This window comes from Elgaria multicarinata, chromosome 17 (assembly GCF_023053635.1).
Source record: "Elgaria multicarinata webbii isolate HBS135686 ecotype San Diego chromosome 17, rElgMul1.1.pri, whole genome shotgun sequence".
NCBI classification, from domain to species: domain Eukaryota; kingdom Metazoa; phylum Chordata; class Lepidosauria; order Squamata; family Anguidae; genus Elgaria; species Elgaria multicarinata.
This window is the reverse complement of record NC_086187.1, coordinates 15,359,907-15,384,179: the sequence shown is the minus strand read 5'-3', so window position 1 is coordinate 15,384,179 and position 24,273 is coordinate 15,359,907. Positions and strand designations below refer to the sequence as shown.

Here is a 24,273-nt window from a genome sequence, read left to right as displayed (position 1 = left end):
GCGATGTGCAGAGAGACATCGCAGCAATGTGTGCTAGCAGTAGCAGGGGGCAAAATAATATTATGAGGATTTTTGGAGGAGTGGGTAGAAATTGCAAGGGGGGATTCAACAACAGGAAGAGGGTCAGGGCAACCTTAGGGGAATTATGCAGCCCTTCAATTGCAGGCTGTGCCCCCTAGCGTAAGGTAACAAAAGTATATGCCATGTCTCTCTATCACACATGCACACACAGTACGCACAGGGTGTATACACTCTAATTTCCAATTCACTGAAGAAATATACAGTTAGCATTAATGAAGAAGCTATCATATGCAAACACTACCACAGGGACTCAGAACATGGGGTCACTTGGATCCTTAATGTTCTGGGCGGAAAGAAAAATGAGAGATGGTCTGCTGGCAGGGACCAGAGTAGTTCAGACTCTGCCAATAAAATCCAAGTTCTGCTTTCAAACTTATTGACTCATCATTATTTTGCTTGCTATTCTGAAATCATCTTTTAGGTCCAGATTCACATCCACCTGTCCATACCTAAGCCTCCTGCTCTAAGGTACCTGAGACGTGGATTTTGGGCCAGGCTCTGCACACGGGCCCACGCATGATTGTTCCGTGGCTGCAGCTCCACAGGGACCTTTAGCGGAAGACGCACCGGCTTCTGATCCTCCTCATCGCTAATGCCTAAGGGAAGAAGGAGCGGAAATGCCTGGAATGAAACCGTTGCCGCAGCGCAGTTACATTCTCATAAACGAAACTAAAAGCGCAGAGAAATTCTGTTTCAAGAATGTGATGTGTTGGGGTGCTGAAACTCTTCTTGGTGGATTGGGGATAAGCTCGGCAGATTGAGAAGGCTGTTTCTTTTCCTAAACTGGTAGCAACAACTCAAGCTTGAAGCTGCCAATAAAAATTAACAAGATCCGTAGTCCATCATCACCATATGCTGTATACATCAAAAATACATGCTGTGGGTTGAGAAGAGAGTCCTACGTCCCTCTTGACTGTGGGGAGAAGCCAAGCGGTTGCAACCAAGTCGTAACAGCAGGGAGGCACTTACAAGGAGGGATAGCCATGTTGATGGAGAGTGTGCCTGTTGGCTCAAGCTGGGGATATAGAATTATGGGGGCGGAAGCAACGGCATGCAAGACAGAAGAAACGTCTCCAGGCATGAACACTTCAAGAAAGGCTGGTGGTCGGAGAGGATGATAACACTGGAGGGAAAAATGTTCTCCCAAATCAGTGCTACTGGTGGAGAGAGCGGGGAATTGTGGGAATAGTGTATGGGGTGGAGAGCAGGGGTGAAAGCAGATTGTCTACTAGCAACACTACAATGGTAGGGTTGTGTGTGTGCTTGTTTTAAAAGACAGGAGACACATTCTAGGTTCCTAAACAGACAAATTCTGTTGTCCCTGAAGGCCAGTGCATATGACCACATTGGCATGTTAAGAAACACAGGCTGTGGATCTGTGAACAGTCAGATATGTGCAAAAGAAAAATAAAAAGGACAGGGTTCCTCAACCAATTCAAAGCCAACTTATTTGTTGTGCCACCTCTTGATCTGGCAGCTTTCCGGCACTTACAAGGTGGGGATACACGGACAGCTAACAACTTAAGCGGCCACATGACCACTTCGGTGCATGCCAAATCCTGCATGGTTCCATTCAAGCCATAACCTCAACTTTCTCCTTTGGTTGTGTGAACTGACTTGGAGACACAGCTGGTTCTTTCCCAAAAATCTGTTTCAACCTCATTTTCCTCCCGGGGTCTCTTACATACCGTCTGGATCACAGAGTTTTTTCAGAGCCCTGCACATCGGAGCTTTGATGCGAAGATTCCTCCCTTTGTGGCGGACTGTTGTAGCCCTAGAAATGTTGAAAAGAGTGGGAAAACTGAGGGTACGAAAATCACAGCAACTCTTTTGAGGCGTAAAGAAGCCTGTATGATTTGCAAATCCCATGTCATCGAGGTTACTGTGGCTTTAGATATCCCGTGATTTATCTGGGCTTTAAAACCACGAAGATGGATATTCTTCACTATAACTCCAAAACAAGTGCTCAATCTTTTCCTCTGTCACCGATTAGAAGCCTCCATTAATCCAATTCAGCACAATGGAACCCTGAAACGCACACAACGTCTGCTGTGCTGATCCTTTAGTAGTCCACATGCTAGATTTATGAAACCGATGTTAGTGTGGGTAGAGAGATTCATGCAACAGGAAGGTGATCCGGAACCATGCATAAGTCTGGTAATCCTTTTTCCTGCTCCTTACAAATTCACAGAGGGCAGGGATAACAATGACAGATAAATGGAACCTCCAGGTTCATAGGTAGTAAGCCTCAAAATATCAGTTACTGGGGGCCAAACAGGAGAGAGCTATAGTCTTCATGTCCTGCTTGACGACTTCCTATAAATATCTGGCTGGCCTGTCTTAGAAAAACAATGTTGGACCAGATAGACCAGGGGTGAGCAACTTGTGGCCTGGCCTTCCAGATATTTTGGCTTACAACTCCCATCAGCCCTAGCTGGTGAGGATGGATGGGAGTTAAAGGCCAAAACATCTGGAAGGCCACAGGTTGCCCATTCCAATAGACCTTCAGGCAGGCCCAGCTGGATGACTCTTAGGTTGCCCTTCTGGTTGCTTACTAAATGTGTTCAACTGATCTAAAAGGCTCCCATGCAATCCAAACTCTGTTCTATAAAAACTTTGTGCTAAGTATGGATACCCACTTTTACTATGCATATTACAGTGCGACAACAAAAAGAAATGGATTTAAGGCAGGCTATAAGTGCTTGTGCATACTGTTTGAAGTAAATCCGCATTCCGGACCGTGTTGTGAACCAGTAGCCATCGCGCAGAGAAGGGAACTTATTTTGCAACAGATGGCTCCATATATCTTGGCCACACTGCTGGCTAGATTTAATTTAGGCATTGCAAATGATCTCAAATGATTCTCTGCTCAGGAAACGGTTCTAGGTGAGATCGCAAACTCCCAACGAGAGACCTATACACTTGCCTTCGGAGGAAGGAAGCAAGGCGGCACGACTGAAAATGATGGCAAATGCACACAAGCACAGTTAGTGCTTGCAGTAAGTACAAAAACACAATATCAAAGGACGTGTAGAACACAGCGAGCAGCAGAAATGGAAGGTGACCTTCGTACTGCATCTGATTATGGGAGTGGGTGGGAGATTCAGCTCACCGCAGATGGAGAGACCCAGCCAAGCAGCACCCATCCTTTAAATAGAGATATCTTGTTCTTGATACAACTAGTCTTAACGCCCACGTCACCATGGGCACTAGTACCCTTGCTCCTTTCCCGCTCTTTTGCCTCTCAGTCTCCTCACCGTAAAAGTGTTCATGAATAATGCAAATATGGCTCATGCATAGTGAATCTCCCCTCCGAAATTTACATGTGCAAATTTCCCCCCTCCCTCACACAATCCAATTGGCCACCTCTGTCCCTTCCCTGCTCCTCACTGGCAGCAACAGACGAACCATGCAGTTACACCCAGGAGCCACTTTCATGCCATAATGATTGGCCAAGCAGGACTGTCTATCATCCTCCTGGCAGGGGGGAGGGGGCTGGCTGGCTGCTCTGCTTGTTTGGCCCAGAGGAAATTACTATTATAGTTCGAGCTTTTGAGCGTTTTGGAACTTTCAAAATTTTCTGCACATCTACACTACTCAAGCTTCAGTTTAAAACAAACATGAGCAATATCGGTCTGATAAATCTCGAGTAAAAAAGCCTTACACTACTGTATTCTTATGCAAGGTACAACTGGTTAGGGGCTATTCCTCTCCTACAGGTTGGATCATTAAGGCTGAATTTTTAGAACAATCTAAGTGCAACTCTTCAAAATTAGTCAATGCTCTTTGCTCTGAGTCAGGGATGGGCAACTTCAGGCAATGTAAGGGCAATCCACTCCCCCGCCACGTGGAGCCGCTGTGGGGTGTAGTTCTGCCATGGCCAGTGGCGGCGAAACAAGAGGGCTTAGAACAGACAACTTTAGTTTAGCTTAAAAACAAATTTGTCGTTCGGTGGCAAAACACTACTTTCCTTTTGTCATTGGTGTGTGCTGGGAGCCCAGGCTGTGTGTTGCCCACTCCTGCTCTTAACCCATAGATTTCACTGTTTGGTTGCTTTATAAAACCATTTTCTTAGTGCTCTGGGAAAGCACAACAAACAACAATGATTTCTACAACTCATTATATCGGCTTTTTTAGAGTACAAGAGGGCAGGTCCTTGTCCAATGGAACTTACAATCTGAAATACGAATACAGCTCAAAAGACGAACACCATTCGGTGATTGTGTTAAAAGAATTACTTACCCAACCTGGATAAGTTCATTGAGTTTAGCTGCATTTTTGTCAACCATACCTTTAAATAAAAGAGAAAAACAAAACATGGAAAGAATTTTAAGAATGAGATATGGCAGACAAGAAATATCTACACCAATTTGGATGGCTGTCAAAGGGGATGGGACAAATTCATGGAGGATCAATGGCTACTAGTCCCGATGCCCCCTCCATTATCAGGGGCAGTATGCCTATCTATACCAGTTGCTAGGGGACATGAGCAGGAGGGTGCTGTTGCAGTCAGGTCCAGCTTGTGGGTTTTCTACTGGCAGCTCGTTGGCCACTGTGTGAACAGAATGCTGGTTAGATGATCCAGCATGGCTCTTCTTATGCCCTTATGTTCACAATTTTGCAGGGGCAGATTATTTTGACTAACATCCTACAAAGAGCTTTCTAAAACTATTCTAGAACGTACACACATACAAATGAATTTAGTCACATTCGCAGTATTCCTATCCCAGCAAAGAGTTCCTCACACAGTGCATCCGTGACCCCCTCTGATCAAGGAAATCGAAAAGGATGCAGCTCCCTTGGTTCCTGAAGGAGGTATCTGCTGTTGGGAAGGAAGGAAGGCTTTTTGAAGGATGGAGTGATGATTAATGGGACTGGATGGATGGAGATGAAAGGTTGGGATGTGCACAAAGGAGGAAGAAAAGAGTGGGCATGGGGAAGAGAAAGACAGAGGGCCTGGGATAAGGAGGATGGCACTTCCACCACACGGAGGTCAAGGGTCTCAACAGTGTGTCTGTCTTGTGTGTAAGACTATCCACCCCACTTCATTAAATCACATTTCAATTAGTAGATTAAACGACTGAACTTCATCTCTTTTATAACGGTCAGGGTAGCTAGCTGTAAATATGATGCCGCGACATTAGCAAAAAGAAATTCTTGAATGTCACCCACTGAATCGTTGTTACCAAGGCAGCACAGTATTACAGAAGGCTTGCAGCTTTCACGTGTATTGATGAGGGAGAACCTGCTGGTAAGATGTACACTCAAAGTGGTACTCTATTTGTCAGAGAATTGACATTTCCCAAGCAGTGCTGAAAGATACTGACTTATTATATTTCTCTTATGATTCTTCACAGTGGGCCAGTTTGCACAATCAAAACAAGCTACCATGGCTGAAAAAGGCCATGATGGCTCATTTTCATCCCCAACGTGGGCCTGGCGCCTTTTCACCCATTCCACTTCACTCATTCCAGCCAGACACAGCTTGCTGTGTCATCTAAACCTGGACGGCATGGCTTGTCTGAGAGAGAAGCAACCCTTAAATAATTCTACAACAGGCCACGGGTTATTTGGAGGTAGCTTCCCCCCTCCAACAAGCCATGCCACCCAGGTTCGGATGTCACGACAAGCCGTGTCTGAGCAGGTAATTAGGGAAATGGTGCCCGACATGCGCCAGGTATTAAATTAAGACATGGTGGTATGTTTTGATCGTAACCAGGTTTGGATGATGCAATGGGCTGCACCAACCTGCCCCAGTTTGGATGACACAAGACATGGCCGGGCAGGTAATTAGGGAAATGATTCCTGGCATGACCAAGTATTAATTTAAGCCATGGTGGCATACTGTGATCATGACTAGGTTCGGACAACAAAACAAGCTATGGCTGGGCACAATTAGGGAAATTGTACCCAGCACTCACCAGCTATTAACTTAAGCTGGGTAGCTTGTTTTGATAATGGGAACTGGGTCAGTCACATTTAGTAAATGGTGCAAGTGGCATTAGCAGAAGAAGGACAATTTTAGAATCCAGCAAGTAACTGAGAAGATGTGTCTAGAAAACTAAGTGTGTGTGTGCTGCAGGGAATTATATTTTGTTGGACGGAAGATACACACTTTACTGCCACATCCAGCTGGTGACACACCTTTAAATGGTTTGTGGTGGGGAAGAGTCCAGCTTTGTCATTCTATGATTCTGAACCCACAAGAGGATTTGTGTGTCAGTACCAAGCTTGGTATGGTGATTAAGTGTTCAGACTAGGAATCGAGGTTCAAATCTCAAGTCAGCCAGTCACGATCTCACAGTCTAAGTTATCTAACAAGTCTGGTGTGAGGATAAAATGAGGGCAGGTCAAAAGAGAAGACAAGCCTATGTGCCAACACGAGCTCCTTGAAGGAAAGGGGGATATCAATGCAATAAAATAAAATGTGAGAGCTAGATCAGGGGAAAGGCCAAGTACGTGAACATGAATGTACTGCGAAGAATGGTCTAATATGTCATAGCAATGCAAAATGAAACATTTCATGAAATAATGTGGCAACCTTCCTCCCACATGTGAAGAATTTTCTCAAAAGTATTGTCATCAAATTAGTCATTCAAATTCACCTGCCATTAATAGGGCAATTTCTTTAGCTGCCATGACATGCCAGCCAATTATGGCTGGAGTGTAGGGGGTCGGAGGACTCAAATCAAATGAAAAGCATTTGTTCAGACCAGACAAGATAAAGTCTGGTATTGACAGACTTAAAAATATATATGAGATACTCATATGCTGACATAGTATGCTGAGTGCATTTTATTTTTATATCCCAAATCTGAAGACAGACAACACCCCAGCTTTCGGTTTTGCAGAGTGGCCATATCATATATACGTGGCATTTATTATCCTTCTGTTAGGCAGGCACAAGCAGATCTCTCGCTGTATGTGAATTACACCCACAAAATAACAGATGCTTCCTTGTGAAATTTCTGTTCGGTTGTATCGCCCTCTGCATGAAAGAGCAAACTACAGATTACAGGTGGAAATTTATTTCACACAAAGCAAGTAAAATGCACACAGAAAAAGCTGTACTGCAAATTGGGGCATCAGAAACATCTGGGAAGAGTGTGGAAATGGTTTCCCATAGCATCACAGGGAAAGTCCAGCAGTTTTTGATTTCATGGCATCGAAATACTGTATACTCACAGCCCCCAATCTTCTTCCTTAGCTCCCCATAACAAATTAAGCCGTAGAGCTCCAGGGAGGATTTTTTCAGCCCTTGAGAAAATACTGCAAAGAAAAGAAAGAAAACCGCAGGTGTTAGGGGAAAAGAAAAACACTATTCCCACACAGTATGATTAAGCCAGTAAACACAGAACACTTCGTTATTTAAGAATTTGAGAAAATGCGACAAATACCAACTCTGATTTAAATGTGAACTGGTATGACAAGAGTTCCTCCTGCAGTTAGTACAAAATGTATGCTATAATCTGAAGAGCACATGCATTTCACAGCTGGTTTTGAAGATTAGATGGGCTAAACAACCCACATTACTTTCTGCTGCATTTTAACTATGACAATTATAACAAACTCCATGCTGTCATATTATTGTTGTGTCTTAGTACCATGTTTCACATTGGAAGTCATAGGATAAAAGTGACTGATGCTTCCAAAATATCATTTATATTTTAATATACACACAAATGCAAACATAAGAAGAGTCCTGCTGGATCAGACCAAGGGTCCATCTAGTCTGTTCACACAGTGGCCAACCAGCTGTTGACCAGCGACCCACAGGCAGGACACAGTGCAACATCACCCTCCCACCCATGTTCCCCAGCAATTAGTTTAGATAGGCATACTGCCTCTGATACTGGAGGCAGCATATAGCCATCAGGACTAGTAGCTACTGATAGTAGCCTCCTCCATTAGGAATTTGTCCAATCCTCTTTGAAAACCATCCAAATTGGTGGCCATTACTATTTCTTGTTGGAAATGAATTCCATAGTTTAACTATGCCCTGTGTGAAAAAGTCTTTTCTTTTTATCGGTCCTGAATCGCCTATCAATAAGCTTCATGGGATGACCCTGGGTTCTAGTATTAGGAGAGAGGGAGAAAAATGTTTCCCTGTTTTTCTCACATACAACCCTCCCACCCAGTTCCCTGGAGCTCATGACTTGTGTTGAAGGATGGGTTCAGTGCTCAATGGCCATTGAACATACCAGGCCCTCCGAAGCTCAAGCGTCCGTCTACGAAGGAAGTTAGGACAAGAGAGTGTAGGGGCAGGACTTTCACTACGCTAGCCTACAGGTTATGGAATACATTCCCCATTTAAGGTGTGCTAACATGTCTCCGTTGCTGTGTTTCAGGGCACTTGATTTTAATTATCTTGGCTCGCCGCTCTGACCATGTTACTCCGCTTCTGAAATCTCTTCATTGGCTTCCAATTCACTTCAGAATCCAATATAAACTTCTCCTGTTGACCTACAAAGCTTTTCACTGTCTAGCTCCTTCCTATCTCTCCTCTCTCATCTCACACTATTGCCCCGCTCGTGCTCTTCGCTCCTCTGATGCCATGTTTCTCGCCTGCCCAAGGGCCTCTACTTCCCTTGCTCGGCTTCGTCCATTTTCTTCTGCTGCCCCTTACACCTGGAACGCTCTTCCAGAACATTTGAGAACTACAAGTTCAATCGCAGCTTTTAAAGCTCAACTAAAAACTTTTCTTTTTCCTAAAGCTTTTAAAACTTGATGTTGTGCGGACTTTATACTGTTAGTTTTACCCTACCCTGTGCCTGTTGGCATTCTCTTCCCCTCCTTATTGTTTTACTATGATTTTATTAGATTGTAAGCCTATGCGGCAGGGCCTTGCTATTTACTGTTTTACTCTGTACAGCACCATGTACATTGATGGTGCTATATAAATAAATAAATAATAATAATAATAATAATAATAATAATAATGCTATTGACTGCTGATGGTTTGGGCTACTTTAGGTCTGGTTTGTTGCTTTTTTTCTGATGCTCTCTTTATCATAAATGCCTTAGATTTACATAGAGAATGGTGCAATATTATTTTATTTGTTTTAGTTAAAATACGTAATCATCCTTCATTGAAAAGATTCTAGGATGGTGTACAAAAGTTTAAAGAAATTCTCATAGCGATGACACTTCTGACCTGTTAAGAATCATCTGATTGTGCTCTGGATATCTTAGCTTAGGGTAGCCTTCTCCAACCTGGTGCCCTCCAGATGTTTTGGACTACAACTCCCATTGGCCTCATCCAACGTGGCCCATGATCAGGAATCCTGGCAACTGTAGTCCAAAGTAACTGGAGGGCATCAGGTTGGGGAAAGCGGGCTAAAGGCAAGCCGGCTTCCCCTGATTTCCAGTTTGACACTTCAGTACAGAACTACCGTAAACAGAACGCAGGGGAAACAAAGGGTAGTATCCAATGTTAGTCCTACATAGAGTAGACCCACCGAGAGGAATGAGGCTTCTCATTCATTTCAATGGGTCTACCCTATGTAGGACTAACATTGGACGCAGCATTGCTGTGCATCCTTCACTAGTTCACTGCACCACCTTTGCCAATCCTGCAGTTCGCCTGATCTATCACATGAAGATCATCATGCTGGGTGCCATGTGGATCATGGTCATGTGACACAATTAATCGGTGCAGAACCCCCCTCCTCCATGCAAACACTTTAAACAATTTCTTCCATGATGGAACTCAGAGCGCACATAGGATTTCCAGATGGTCTCACCTGCAGGCACTGTTTAGCTTCAATATGAGGACCATGCCCAGGACATGCCTTTAGTGATTTTTCATTTCTGCAAGCTGTCTTGTCAGTGGAAAATTCGCTGTGGCCAAGTTGCAACCGTCAAAGAATCAAACCTTACATTATGCTCACCATTATCGAAGTCAATGTACTTGGAGATCTTGTGCCAGGTGCGATAGTAGAAATGCCGGACCTGCTCCTTATTTTTCACCATGCTCGCTGGCTTGCTTTTCTTCTTATACTTCAGGGCAATATTGTTCTGAATCGCTTCAAAGTCTTTCCCATGCTGAAAAAGCAAATGTTCCACACAAATTGAGAAAGAACCGTGGACCAGAGGTAGGAGGGACAGGCAGGCAAAAGGCTTCTTTGGAACTTGGTTCAGCCTTTCGTACATTTGGGCAATACTTTTCTCCAGAAGAACAAGTCAGAGACCTAGACGGTCTAAATTAATAGTCAGCTTGCTGCTGATAATTGCCAGGGCTCTGTGGATTTCACAATTGCAGAAAGGCCTTCAGAATGCGGTAGTTATTGCAGAATGCCTATAGAAAACGACTGTGTATGCCAAATATCCAACGTTCAGACCGTAGTGCAGAGGTGGACAACAGCTGGAGGACCAGGGGCCATTTTTGCCCCACAGGCCACACCTCCCTTGCGGTCCCCCATGTGCCCAGATTTTTTCCCCAATCCCTAAAAATTGGCAGCTTGCAACAGTTAAATTTAGCTTGTTTGCAAGCTAAATTTAATCCTTTTAGCACTCTGTAGCAGCTACGGAGCATGGTAAGGGTTGAATGCAGCTTGTAAACACGCTAATTTGGCTGTTTCAGCACTCCATCGCCAGTTTTTTTTCTTCCCACTGCCGCCCATTGCAGCCTTAGTGGACACCACCACCAAGAAGACAGATTAGGAGTGAGCTTTCCCAGGATAGATTTCTGGAGATACAGACATGGTTGAAACAAGCCACTTATGAGTTCCCATTCACTTAATGTACAATACACTCGAGAGAGGCTGGAGCGGTCAGAAGTGTGGATGTTACAAATGGCTTAAATTTTTTTAAAAATCAATAAGGTACATTTGTTTACTGCTTACAACACTCAGCTGCTCAACAGAACTAGAAATGTTAAGTGTTTTAACTAAAATACAGTATGCAAACATCTCTGGAGCACACGGCTTGACCGTATGGCCACTGCTAGTTGATGGACACACCCACCTCATAGAGGCCCTCAAAGAAGGTATTCTTGTCCTCCGTGCTCCAAGATTCCCACTGGCGCCTGACCTTCTTGCCTTCTTCCTTTTCTCCAGCTGAGGAGCCCAGGTTTCTTGCAGTAGCTTTCGAACTACCAGCTGGGGTGCTGGGAGGGATTCCTGATGCGTTGCCGGATGAGGCCCCGCCATTATCTGCACCTTTAGGAAACAAAAGCCACAAGTGCATATTTTATTTATTTATTTATTACATTTCTATACCGCCCAATAGCCGGAGCTCTCTGGGCGGTTCACAAAAATTTCCCAATACTAAGTTTACTACTCATAGTAAACGTTTATTCAATAGGTGCACTTTTTCCTTCTTTTAAAGTGACAACACCAAAATTTCCTTAGCGCTATGAAATTACAGAATTGTTGAGTTCGAAGGGACCACAAGGCTGGAATTACAGGTTTGGCCATGACATTTACTGGGTAAGGAGGAATAGCACCAACGGAAAGTGGAGGAAAAAGAGACGAGCTCTGGTGCTGTGTACGAATGAGCAATGAACGTTTTATTATTTCACGATGTACAAAGCTCAACGTTTCGGATTCGAAAGAATCTTTCTTCAGGAGCTGTAGTGAACAAGAAGGGAGGGGGTTCGGGTAGCAAACTGCGATCCTGCAAAGGCACTTTGCTTAATTAGAAAGCCTCAGCGTTTGAACCCCCTCCCTTCTTGTTCACTACAGCTCCTGAAGGATTCTTTCGAATCTGAAACGTTGAACTTTTTACATCGTGAAATAATAAAACCTTCATTGCTCATTTGTACACAGCACCAGAGCTCGTCTCTTTTTTCTCCACATGACATTTCCTGGCCACATGGAGGATGAGACAGAGAGGCAAGCCCCTACGTCCTCCCAAGCACCTCATGATGCTTCTAAGAGGGTCAGTAGGAACCTGAAGTTTCCAGAAGATAGTTATGCTACAATCTCATTAGAATTAATTGCTTACGTGAAGCATGTAACAATATAAATAAAGCGAACAAACTCTTCCAAAGGGACTGCATAATCATTATATATCTGTGGAGGAAATGAAAAGAAATACGGCAGGAATACTAGTGGCATCCTGACCTAAATATGTTTACTTACGAGTAAGTCCCTGGAAATAATTACATTCAGGGCTGCAGACTTCACGGCTTACTTCAAACGAACATTTGTTGGGGAAGATCACTGCCCACAAAACCAATGGACTCTTCTCCTCAGCATAGATGCAAAGAGCGACTTCTTCACTTCGCATAATGGTTTGTGCTAGTCCAGTGGAATCTGGCATCCCTGCCCCTTTGAACTTCAGTGCTGTACTACAAACTGCTTTTCAAACCCCCCTGTTTCAAAGGCAGTTTATCATTGAGCAGAGTGGACTACTCAAGTACGTATAAAGCACCCCAGGGCTCACAGAACTAGCTGCACAGTGCTAAGGAAGTAGGCTGTCCCATCTACTGTTGAATTCTGCAAGTTGGCTATCCTACTTGGCTATGCTTGACACTTCCAACAAGACAGCTGCTGAATATCCAAGAAGAAAAACCAAGACTATTATTTGTTACATTACAAAATGGAACAATAAAGGACAAGGAGGAAGTTTAAGGAAAGCAATAATTCATGTGGCAAAATTACTTGCATGTGAACTGGTGTTTCTCAGAGCAAACCCTTAAATATCAATGACATACACGAAACTTTAAAATACGATGTACAGTGTGGAGCTGCCCCAATAATTTAAAACAAGTAAGATATGCTATTAAACCAGAATTTAAAAAGAGTTAATTATAACAAGTCACTATTAAATTAGTAAAACCATAGACTTGAGGGAAAAGGCCAGACCATGCAGCTGGTCAAGAAATACCTAGAACATCTTAAAATGAAATCAAGTAAGCAGTTCTTGACAAGACATATCTATCACGGAAGGAATCACAGGGATGATTCCATACATTATAGCTTGACATGAAGATGAGGTACTGGTTCCTCTCTATTCGGCCCTGGTTAGGCCTCATCTAGAGTATTGCGTCCAGTTCTGGGCTCCACAATTCAAGAAGGACGCAGACAAGCTGGAGCGTGTTCAGAAGAGGGCAACCAGGATGATCAGAGGTCTAGAAACAAAGCCCTATGAAGAGAGACTGAAAGAACTGGGCATGTTTAGCCTGGAGAAGAGAAGATTGAGGGGAGACATGATAGCACTCTTCAAATACTTAAAAGGTTGTCACACAGAGGAGGGCCAGGATCTCTTCTCGATCCTCCCAGAGTGCAGGACACGGAATAACGGGCTCAAGTTAAAGGAAGCCAGATTCCGACTGGACATCAGGAAAAACTTCCTGACTGTTAGAGCAGTGCGACGGTGGAATCAGCTACCTAGGGAGGTTGTGGGCTCTCCCACACTAGAGGCATTCAAGAGGCAGCTGGACAACCATCTGTCAGGGATGCTTTAGGGTGGATTCCTGCATTGAGCAGGGGGTTGGCCTTGTAGGCCCCTTCCAACTCTGCTATTCTATGATTCTATGAATCACAACATTGGTAAAAATGTATACTATGTAATATGTGAATGGCAATGTATTATTTTTTGCCCCAGTTACATACATTGAGAAGCCACTGTGTGTTCCAACGTATCTCTCCTGAATCCAATAAACAATGTAGATGGTAACTTGGATGAAGGAATGTCTAAAATAAGCAGACCATGCAAACGGAACTATAAACAGTACAGAGGCCAGGATTACAATGTAAAATGGGGCTTAGCAACTAATTTGAATACTTGGAGTAAGGAACATAAAATCTGTTAGGGCTAATTTGAACCTTTCGACCCCCACATGGAGGCTTGCTGGAAATTGCTTCCATGTGGGGATGATCCACATGGTAATTGTAGACTCTGCAAGGCTGCTTTCCAGGTGCCTGATAGACCTAACAGAATGGAGGTTCTCCATGCCTGTGATGCCGAAAATCATGTGGTGCTGGCAGAGTGCGTCTTCCACAATTAGATCAATACACACAGCACACTGTTTCTAAACATTACCGCAGCTTGGTGGCATCTGCCACACACAGATTTCCAATAGCCTCTACATGGGGTTCATAACAGGCCTGTTCGGAGAACATGCTAAGCCATGGGTTAGCTGCTTATCCTTTTGCAGTGAATGGTTAGTGGGAGTGTTTAAACCATGGTTATGTAGCTACCATGGTTAGGAACGGTTCACACGACACGCTAAGTCATGACTCACAAAACTTGCTAACCCATAATGTTTAGCTCAAAATGCTTAACCATTGTGGCTTAGCAAGTCATCTGAACAGGGTCAATGTATGAAGAAGCTCTTCAGTCACTAGAACTGACTGGTCCGCTCACGGGTGACAACATAGGGCCTAACCACTACTAAATGATTGGTATCCAAAGTATTTATGAGAATACTAATTATCTGCAATACATATGTGAAGTAGATTCAGCTTTCCGTCTTTTATCATGTGTGTCCAAGTGCAGCTCTTGGTGCTGAACAGAGGTAAGAGTCTCACACTGGTGAGCATTGGGAGAGGTAGCATAAAAGATGGCATTGTTCTATGTCGTTGCCTGTTCAGAAATATGGAAAGATTCATTCCATAATCTAGAGAGATGAAAACTTAAGAATCTACAGATCCCAAGAAGAAATGGGTATCATCCTTTTTATAGGATATTGTTACATTACCAGCTCCCACTGATGTTGACGGAATTTAGCTAGCCTGATTCTAGGACTGTGGTTCTAAAGATTTCTGAACAGGTTTACTGCATGCGTCAAAAACACACAACTTAAAATTATTTACTTCTTTTGCATGGATGCACTTTCTAGAAAGCTTTGGGAGCATTCATTTAGGGCACCCAAGACTCATTGGCTACATAATGTCAATCCATGCCTCTCCCGGACTATCTGCAACAAATGTGGGATCATAAGCTGTTTGTAGCCCATATCACACAAAGAAACGACAAGGTAGCTATATAAAATGTGGCACTAAAGCAGAAACCAGGAGCAAGAGGAGCATCCCATGAAGACATGCCCCAAATCAGCTCTGGCAAATTTTGATCATTTTTTTTTTTAAAAAAGCACATTTTCTGCTTCCAACCAATATGAGTGAACGAGTGGAAGAAAATACATCACAAGGGAATGGCAAAATATTCCAAGCGTCAGAAAAACTCAGCAAAGGGGTAACCCGCCAAAGTGATTATCTGCAACCATCTCATGTCATCCAAAATGGGTCCCGACTACAGCATCTCAGCCAACTACAGTGACTAGAAAGCTCAAATGTCCATCTCCAATTGTTCAAAATTAAAAAAAGATGCTTCGTTATTTGGTTCTGAAACCTTGACAGGTAATACAAAAAAGCATCTAGCAGCTCTCATTTTCATTCAGATTTCTGAGTACCAGCCCAATGGCCACTTACTCCTACTCATAAAGAGGAATAGATAAAAACTTACTGAAAAGCCATACCTGAAAGAGAACAATTGTCTAAAGTCTGGTAAGCAGGAAGCCTTTAAAGATTTAACTGGACTGTTTTTAACCTACTAAACTTTGCGTATTTTCCTTATTTATCTCTGTTATAATCTAATACCATAGAATTTACAATAGGACATCAAACCCATCAAATGTTGCTTCAAATATAAAACAAAAGCACATCACTTAGGGTATGGATGTTCACTACAAAGACATGAGAGAGCTCAAACCAATAGGCTATAACTAGCAACAACTTAAAATTAAATACTAGGTTTAACAAGCATGTTGTTAATTTCTCTCCTGACACCTCTCTTGAACAGCCCCAGAAGACATTTCCATGGATTTTGAAACGCGCACTCCCTGAAGAACAATGTGAGATGATCTTCCCAAACAATTCTTCTGGTGTGCTAATGCAACACAAGGTTGTTTCTAATCCTGCCAAAACACAAGGGCAAAGCAAGGATTCTGAAGGGCAACTGCAATATATACCATCCAATTCATGAGCTAAATCACAAACTGAACCCCCAAAATGGTTTGAGATCTGAAATGATTACAAGTTGTTAACTGAGAAATGGACATCTTTTGAGAAAGAAAAGGGTCATTTTTGCATTGATAAATGCAATTTTCTTTGGAAAGTTTTCCTTGGATACTTTTATCTGCCCAAAGTTTATATATATTTAAATTAAACTGCAAAACCACAATACATATTTTAACGTCTCTCAGCATTTTTTTAAATTGTGATGTCAGGTATACTATAATAATTGAATTGACTGCACACACAAGTTTGAAAGCATTCAATCCTACAGATCTGTGACAAAGTTTTGAAAGGATATATATATATAGATAGATATTTTAAAGCAATGTTTGAACTGATCTTGCAATTGCACTGAATCTAATTGGTTGTTAAAGACTGGCAGATGAGCCTCTTTGTTAAATTAATTCAGAATCATAATAAAAATCGTTTAACTGATGAATGGACTCACACATGCAAAGACAAACAAACACTGCAACTTTGTTAGCTGTTTTTGCCACTGGTGAAGAGGCAAGTTGTTCAGTTGAAAAGGTAGCATATTTCTTCAGCAATCTGAAGGTTATGGCAAGAACAAAAAGTAAACTCCAGCTCCCTGTATTGCTCATAGATTCTTTGGCTACCGGATTCTATGTGCGCAGTTTCCCCAGCATTTAGGAAACCTATAATACATGGCAGAGGATGGTGCACACAACCTGTGTGCAAAGAAGGAAGATGCACACAACCTGTGCTTCCTGTAGAATTTCTATGCCTTTCAATGTGGCTTCTGCAAGATTTTGCCCATTGCAATTAAAAACCTCAGGGAAGGGACCATAGTTCAGTAGATGAGCACATGGCTATGCATGCAGAGGGTCCAAGGTTCGATTTTCAGCATCTCCAGTTAAAATGACCAGATAGCAGGTGATGTGAAAGCCCCCTGTCCAGTAGAGTAGAGTAGAAAATACTGGGCTAGATGGACAAATAGCGTGAGTAAGAATTAGATCAGTTTAGAATATTGCTGAATCCTCCCAGTATCTTTTCTTCTCACTTAAATACATTTTTTTAAAAAAATAGATCAACTTCAGATTGTCAAAACACACATCCGATGTCACATGGCCCAATTCAAAGCAAGAGAGATTCACACATGGAAGTAAGCTTTCACACAAACCATCAATGCAGATCTAGATCACAGTAAACCAGCTAGGTGTGTCTTTTAATGTGGATGGTATTGAGCATCCACAAGAGAGACTACTAGCCATTGTGCATGCCAGACTGTGGCCAAAGATCTCATTGGGTGGGTGTTAAAAAAAAGTGCAAAGAATGAAATAAATTAAGCTAACAAAATGTTATTTCCGTAGGGGTACAACTCACCCCACTGAGTTGGCTCAGTGAATGTGTATGTTTCTTCAATGATCTACATCACTTCATTAAGAAGTGAGTAGATGTACCAACTTTCACCTGCATTGACCTGTACAAATTTATAGTAAACTAGATTAGAAATGATCACGTGACGAAAGAATACTAGGATCAATCCTCTAGACTTTGAGAAACTGATTTGACACCAGGCTTCTCATCAACACTATTAATGATTTCTAGTAATATTTTTAGGTATACTGATTCTGAAATTCTTATCTATAAGAACTCATTATTATTATTATTATTTATTTATATAGCACCATCAATGTGGAAGGTGGAAGGTTTGCTTTGATAGCCATGTTTTCCAACATGGTGGAAGGTTTGCTTTGATAGCCATGTAGAAATACACTTCTACATGGTAGTATTATCATCCTCATCCATGTTCTACAGCATCTTTATTTCTACCATATACCGGGATTGCTGGGAGGATATTTTTAATAGAAAAAGTGCCCCATATGACCTTTTTTTAAAACAACCACTACCAAACAAATACTTGTTTGCCCAGAAAGACAAGTTGCTACTAAAACAAATCCTGGAATGCAATAAATCTGCAGAAATGCCTTATAATGATCACCTAGTCAAATACTGATATGGATGATTATCTAAAAAGTGCCTTCCACCCAATTCAGCATGGAGGGGTGGTCATATGCCAATGAATAATAATTGTATACACTCAAGGACAAGAATGTATTCAACTACCCACCCATGCTGCAATTTTTGTTCCTAGAGCAGAGAAGAACAAAAAAAAAAACACCCACCACTATTAAAATAAACACTTAACTCTTGTGTAGAAATGGTTGGGACACTCCAACAATCTATTGCACAGACCACAAAGCAAGTTGGTCAAGATACTTACATACTGGGCATTTCAGACCTGTCTCAACTGTCAATCTTTTGTTATGATAAGCATCATACATGTCAAGGAGGACAAGAAAATATTACCAGGTAGGTGCCATGTGTTGGGTAACAACCAAATCAATATGCCAAAGAAAGCTAAAAGCCAGCAATTCAGGTGTACACACACCACCTGCTCAATTCCAGTACAGTAGCCCAAATCAAAAAGATTGAGTGAGGCTTTTAAAGCAGATTGTGCCTGGGAAGTTAAAGATCAGCAATAACAACGACTACAATAACAACAACAAATAATCACTATTTATCAAGTGTATATATGGAGCATACCCACCGGAGAGGAAACAACCTCAAACCTTGGGACGCAAAGGTGGTATTGGTGGAAGCACAAGGCAGAAAAATGAAAAGAAAACATACATAGTTATGGGGACCTTAGAAGCGCTCTCTAGGCCACTGCCTGTGTCCCCCTTTGTGTGTGTGTGCACATGCGTGTGGCAGGAGGTAGATGACCAATATGATCAATACAGTACCTTTCCCTTTCGCAGCAGTAGTAGTAGTGTTGTTGCTGCTGCCGCCTCCTCCTCCTCCGACAGCACAGGATGCCTGAGAATCCTTCCTTAACCTCTTGCTCTGAGGTCTGACACTGGACCTGAGGAAATGATGCTGGTCGTGGCTGTGGGCAGGCTGGCTGGAGGATGGGGCCGGGGGCAAAGCCGGGCTGGCCGAGGAGGGCCCCCCATTCGTGTCGCTGCTCTGAACGATCGCCTGGTCTTTCTTTGTGCTGCTGCTGGGTGCTGCCTCTGCTCCCCCTTCGCCCGTCCCTTCTTCTTCGAGGGGCTCCTCTTCGCCCGCTCGCTTGCCCAGTTTTCTCAACCCTTCCTCTGTGGTGGTGCTGGTGGTGGTGGTGGTGCTGCTGTCGCCCAGCTTCACTGTCATCCTGTGGGGAGGAAGACGAGGGTTGGTGGAAAGAGAGGGGGGGTGGAGGAGGAGAAGAAGGCAAGAGGCAAAGTGGGGAGGGGAGGGTGCAAAAAGTCAGCCCAGAGACCCCCGACGACAAGCACGAAAAAACAACCCCCCACACAGGCTGCCTTCGGAGGGGAGAAGTTTAGCTGCAGAAATTCCTCTCAACATGGCCGCCGTTGTTTGTTACTAAATCCCCTTTCGTCGGCTTGTCCCGACCCAACAACCTGTGCCGAAGGGGGAAGAGGAGGCAAGCGGGGCGGGGGCCCCCCAGCGGGCCAGAAACCCCTCCAAAGGATCGCCAGCCCCGCCCGGCCACCCTTGGCCCTTTCGCCGCGAAGATTAAGGGCGTCTTCGGCCAGGAAAACGCCGAGGCAAAACTCGGGCGTTTGGAAAGCGCTCGACAGCCGCGGAGAGGAGGAGGAGGAGGAGGAGGAGGAGAAAACCACCCTCGCGGGGAGAGGCCAGCAAAAAGAGAGAGCGAGGGAGAGAAAGAGGAGGCCCCCTAAAAGTGACTCTCCCCCACCCCATCCTACCCATTGTGTGGGTCTTCAGGGCCAGGGGGGCTCTTCTTTCTCCTCACCATGGAGCCGAGGCGATCCGACCTACTGAGGGGGGGAAATTCATATTCCTAGATGCAGCAAGCAAGCAAGCAAGCAAGCAGCTTCTCTTCCTCCTCCTCCTCTCTCTCTCGCTCTCTCTGTGCGAGCGAGTGTGTGTGTGTGTGTGTCTAGGACTGGGACTGGCCAAGGCTACAAAGATATCCAACTCCCCCCACCCCCTACCCACTTCCAAATTGCGAAGCACCTTTCCGAGTCACCCGAAAACTGCGCCTTTCTCCCAAAACACCGCCCTGGCAGAGCTTTCCAGCGCAGCAAAATCAATATCAACAACTACTCCACCAAAACACCTTTGCTCTTTTGTCCCAAACCCATAAAATCCCAAAACACACTACTTGCTCCTGTCAATGGTTAGTTTTATTTTGCATTTGGGGGGGAAATGCAAAATAATACAAAATGTGATTTGTTGGTTTGCATTGATTTTTTTAAAAAATGCTGAAAGAATACATGCTAGAGAGGGGATTTTTGAACTCCCAAAGGCATGTACTTTTGGGGGGAGTGGGACATGGCATAGTATTGACCTGGAGGATTTGGAAGAACCGACCACTAAAGTACAGATTCTGAACAACTCCCCCTCCCCACAAAAAAAATCTTTTCTAAATAGTTGAAAGTTCCAGAGCCATAAAGGGCATACAAATCTATGTAATAGGTTCAGTTGCTCCTGAAATCTATTACAATCACATCACTGAGCTCAAAATTTGCATTCAATAGTATATGAGCATCTTCTGTTCTGATCCCTAAACACACTTCTTTGTATATCACAAATAATGCATATGCAAAATCGTATTAATTGGGCTTCTGACAATTAAAAGCTTTGCGGGGAGGGTCGTTTTTACACATGGTAAAATATTTGGAAGCATTGCAAACAACTTTCAAGGAAGTCATCATTTTGTGACACGCTAATGCTATGACCGTGCACATGCTTACTTGGAAGTAAGCCTTACTGGATTTGGTGAAACTTATTTATGAGAAAACATGATGGGATCGTGCTAGACTACATAAAATGCAATTTCCTTGCCACAACACAAACCAAAATTCAGCCATCAACAAGGTAACAACCAGCAACAATAACCCCAAATCTCAGGCTAAAAGATCAGTGCAAGTCATCACATTTCAGGATCCAGGTGGATATACTATTATTTCATAATAGTTTTGTTAAGGGAACCAAAATACAGATCGCTCTTCTCCTATTTATACTCACTCTTAAAAGTCGTTTACATAGAAGCCAGCCCCATGGTTTCAGTTAAATTGATTGGTTAGAAAACACCAGTAGGAGATGCATGTTTAATTGTTTAGGGACAATGTTGTATCCGTATTTTATATGAAAAAACACCACCATCCAGGCAAATTAAAAGCAACGTGGTATTATAATCGACTATCTATACAATAGACTGCTCAATCTCATAGACAAGACAGGTGTCCAAGCAAGTGGGCAGTGACTATCATGGGACATTTGAAAGCCTTTCATTTTCATTTGACAGTATTCCGTGACGGTGCCTGGCTACAAAGATTTGTCACTATTCAGTTCAACCGGAAATGATTAATTAAAGGTCCAACACCGAGGATGGGGACGTATAGAGACCAAATCTATTGGTCAGTTTCAACATTCCCAAGGAGAGGAGCAGAAGTTCCCCCCACTATTCTTCCTCCCCAAAGACACCCCGCGTGTGATGGACTTTGTCCGGAAAAGCAAACCCTCCTATTTTCTTGCATTTCATCCCCAATTATTTTCCTAAACCGCAGCGCTTAGAAAAAAAAATCCCAGTTCCAAGCTACTCCTGTCAAAATTTGTTCATGCAACAATTACATTATAACGGGCTCTTCCCTCCCCAGTGTAGCTTCACAAAGATCACCCATCTTTCCTTATTAACCCCCAACCAACTTTAAACGCCCCCCACCCCGTCCATTTCTTTTACAGCAGGAATTCTCAGTTTTTCTTTCAGATCTGCTTCTCCTTTAGCTCCGCAATAAGGAACTGGATCGGTGCCTTCACTCATCTCAATGGATTTTACTCCAGAGTAAACGTGCTTAGGATTGCACTTCACCGTCTTCCCGGCAAATATGCAGCCTAGAGGGGTGGCGGGGGGAAAAAAGTCCTTTTTCCTCAATGCAGACCATTTAGGCCCAAGACTTACCTGATGCATGGAGGCACCGTTGCAACGCCGGTACCACCTTCCAGCAGCCCCCAAATCGTTCCAACACTTGCAACCCCCACAAAAGTCTTCCCAGCCGCTTGGATTATTATTACTCCTTCCCTTACGCTTCCCTCTCACAAGAAAGACTGATAAGGGCTTCTTCCGCTTCCGCCTTGCTTCCGTGCTCAGCGAAGGGGCGGGAAGGAAAGAGTCGGGGAAGAGCCCGGGGAGAGAACCCCACGGGCCCAGCTGAGCGCGCGGGCAAGCCACGCCCCCACGGACCCCAAACAAACCGCTTCATTGGCCCGCCGAAGCTAGAAGGGAGGCGGAGCCTGAGGCCGCGGAGGCAAAGGTGACCAATCGAGAGGCCGCGCGCGGCAGATGACACTGGACTAGAATGGGGGCAAGGGCGGGGGCGGAGCTAGGATGCGGGATTCGTAGGTGGAGGGCGGGAGAGGGGCCGAAGTGGTCGAGCGAGCTCCTGATTGGCTGGGGAGAATGGACGCGAGGGGGCGAGGCTTGTGGCGTCTTCCCAGGTTTTGATTGGTAGGTTCCCTCTTTGATTGGCAGGCGGCGATAGCATTCGTAGGTGGAGGGTTTCCCAGAGGGGGAGCCGTGCGAAGTCTGCTGCAGCAAACTCAACAAAGAAGCTGCGTTCGGACGACACGCTAATCAACCGCGGGGGGGAGGGGGAAATAGGAGAAAAATGGAAATCAACCGTTGATTAGCGTGTCGTCCGAACTCAGCTTTTGTTTTTATAGTTGGAAGCATGGAACGCTGTGTTTAGAATAAATAAAATTAGCATAAATTAACATAAGTACGTTGCTTGCACACCCTCGGATCACCCTCTGATTTGTAATTCAGTCGTCTACAGAACACTTTCGGGTCCGTGCTCTTCGAGGAATTTATTTATTTATTTATTTATTGCATTTCTATACCGCCCAATAGCCGGAGCTCTCTGGATTCAAATAAAGGGCTGGTTCATGCATTCATACAGCAGCCTTATTCCGAATCAGACAATTGGTCCACTTAGCAGTAGTAGCTCAATATTGCGTACGCTGCAGAGTTTCAGGCAGGAAACCTTCCCAGCTCTATTCAGAGACGCCAAAATTGAACGTGGGACCTTCTGCATACAAAGCATGTGGGCCTATTTGTTTATTTACTTATTTGATCTGTATAATTACAAACAGAACAAAAAAAAAACCAATAAAAATACAATAATACACCCCCCAATACAACTCTTTTTGTATACAAAGGGTAGCATTCAATCTTACTCCTACGTAGAGTAGACTTATTGCAATGAATGGGACTTATCAGTTAGGCATAACTAACTTAAATCCCATTTATTTGTATGGGTCTTCTCTAAATAGGACTAACGTTGGATACTGCCCAAAGAGAAAGCTAGGCTGAACTCCTTCGACATGCTAGTTTTCTACATGCAAAGGTGCTTCTCATGGAGAAATCTATTCAAACTCCCCCACCAAGAACCCAAAGTGGTACATTCCAAGAGAAGGCGACTTGCCGTATGCTTTTCTTCGGAATAAACCGAGCCTTAGAGGCAGCGTGGGAAGCGTTCGGGCATTTCCGTAAAGCAGCCCATTCGGGAAACGCCGTGGCCGTTCGGCCCTCCCTTCGGGTGTTTCCGTAGCGGGGGCCGCCGGCGGTTGTCAAGGGTAACGCGAAGCATCTCCTAGAGTCGGCGTAGAGGCCCGCCAGGCCTCGCTCGCTCGCTCGCTCCTCTCCCGCGAAGGTGGCGCTGTGAGCGGGTAAGCGGCAAACGCACCTGGGCGAAGGGGAGTTATTAACCTTCCTTCTTTCGATAAATTCCCCGGGGGGCGCTTAGGAGAGGCTTCGGGCCGAACTGGGGCCCTGAGGGTGGGTCTCTACCGCGGGCTGGTGGAGGGGGATGTTTGTGCGGATTTGGGGTGCGGGGTGGGAGGAGTTGACTTGGGGGGCTCAGAGGGGGCTGCTTGGGGGATGTGGGGGGGGCGAAGTGAGTCGCCCCTCTGGAAGAAGGGGCTATAAAAACCCAAATTGTGGCCTTTTTTCAGGGTGCCTTTGCTTTTCCACAGCTGTGAGTCCCAAGCAGGAATTCAACAGGTGAGGCTCTTCCTTGGCATGGCGAGGCTGTGAGGGTAAAGTTCTCCCTCACCTGTTAAATGTCTGGGCGGTATCCAGTAGTAGTCCTACTTGAGTTTGGCCCATTCACTTCAATGAGTCTACTCAGTGTAGGAGTGCCATTGGATACTCCCCTCTGCCAAAATTAGGCTGACAAGT

The 24,273-nt window shown here is 44.2% G+C and overlaps 2 protein-coding genes across 3 annotated transcripts in view; one reads left to right on the top strand and one right to left on the bottom strand.

Moving 5' to 3' along the window:
* CRAMP1 (cramped chromatin regulator homolog 1) overlaps window positions 1-19,862 on the bottom strand; it is a 40,453-nt gene extending 20,591 nt beyond the window's left edge. For both annotated transcript variants that reach the window (XM_063143590.1, XM_063143589.1), the window contains exons 1-8: window positions 19,778-19,862; window positions 18,812-19,218; window positions 11,047-11,240; window positions 9,972-10,125; window positions 7,267-7,350; window positions 4,324-4,372; window positions 1,770-1,855; window positions 554-677 (exon numbers count right to left, since the gene is read on the bottom strand). In XM_063143590.1, coding sequence (XP_062999660.1) covers window positions 554-677; window positions 1,770-1,855; window positions 4,324-4,372; window positions 7,267-7,350; window positions 9,972-10,125; window positions 11,047-11,240; window positions 18,812-19,218; window positions 19,778-19,827 — 1,148 coding nt within the window. In that variant the 5' untranslated portion in view covers window positions 19,828-19,862. The remainder of the gene's footprint in view (window positions 1-553; window positions 678-1,769; window positions 1,856-4,323; window positions 4,373-7,266; window positions 7,351-9,971; window positions 10,126-11,046; window positions 11,241-18,811; window positions 19,219-19,777) is intronic.
* A 4,220-nt stretch (window positions 19,863-24,082) lies between these two features.
* Window positions 24,083-24,273, top strand: part of IFT140 (intraflagellar transport 140) — a 100,078-nt gene continuing 99,887 nt past the window's right edge. The window contains exon 1 of the mRNA XM_063143071.1: window positions 24,083-24,131. The gene's annotated coding sequence lies outside the window, so the exon portion shown is untranslated. The remainder of the gene's footprint in view (window positions 24,132-24,273) is intronic.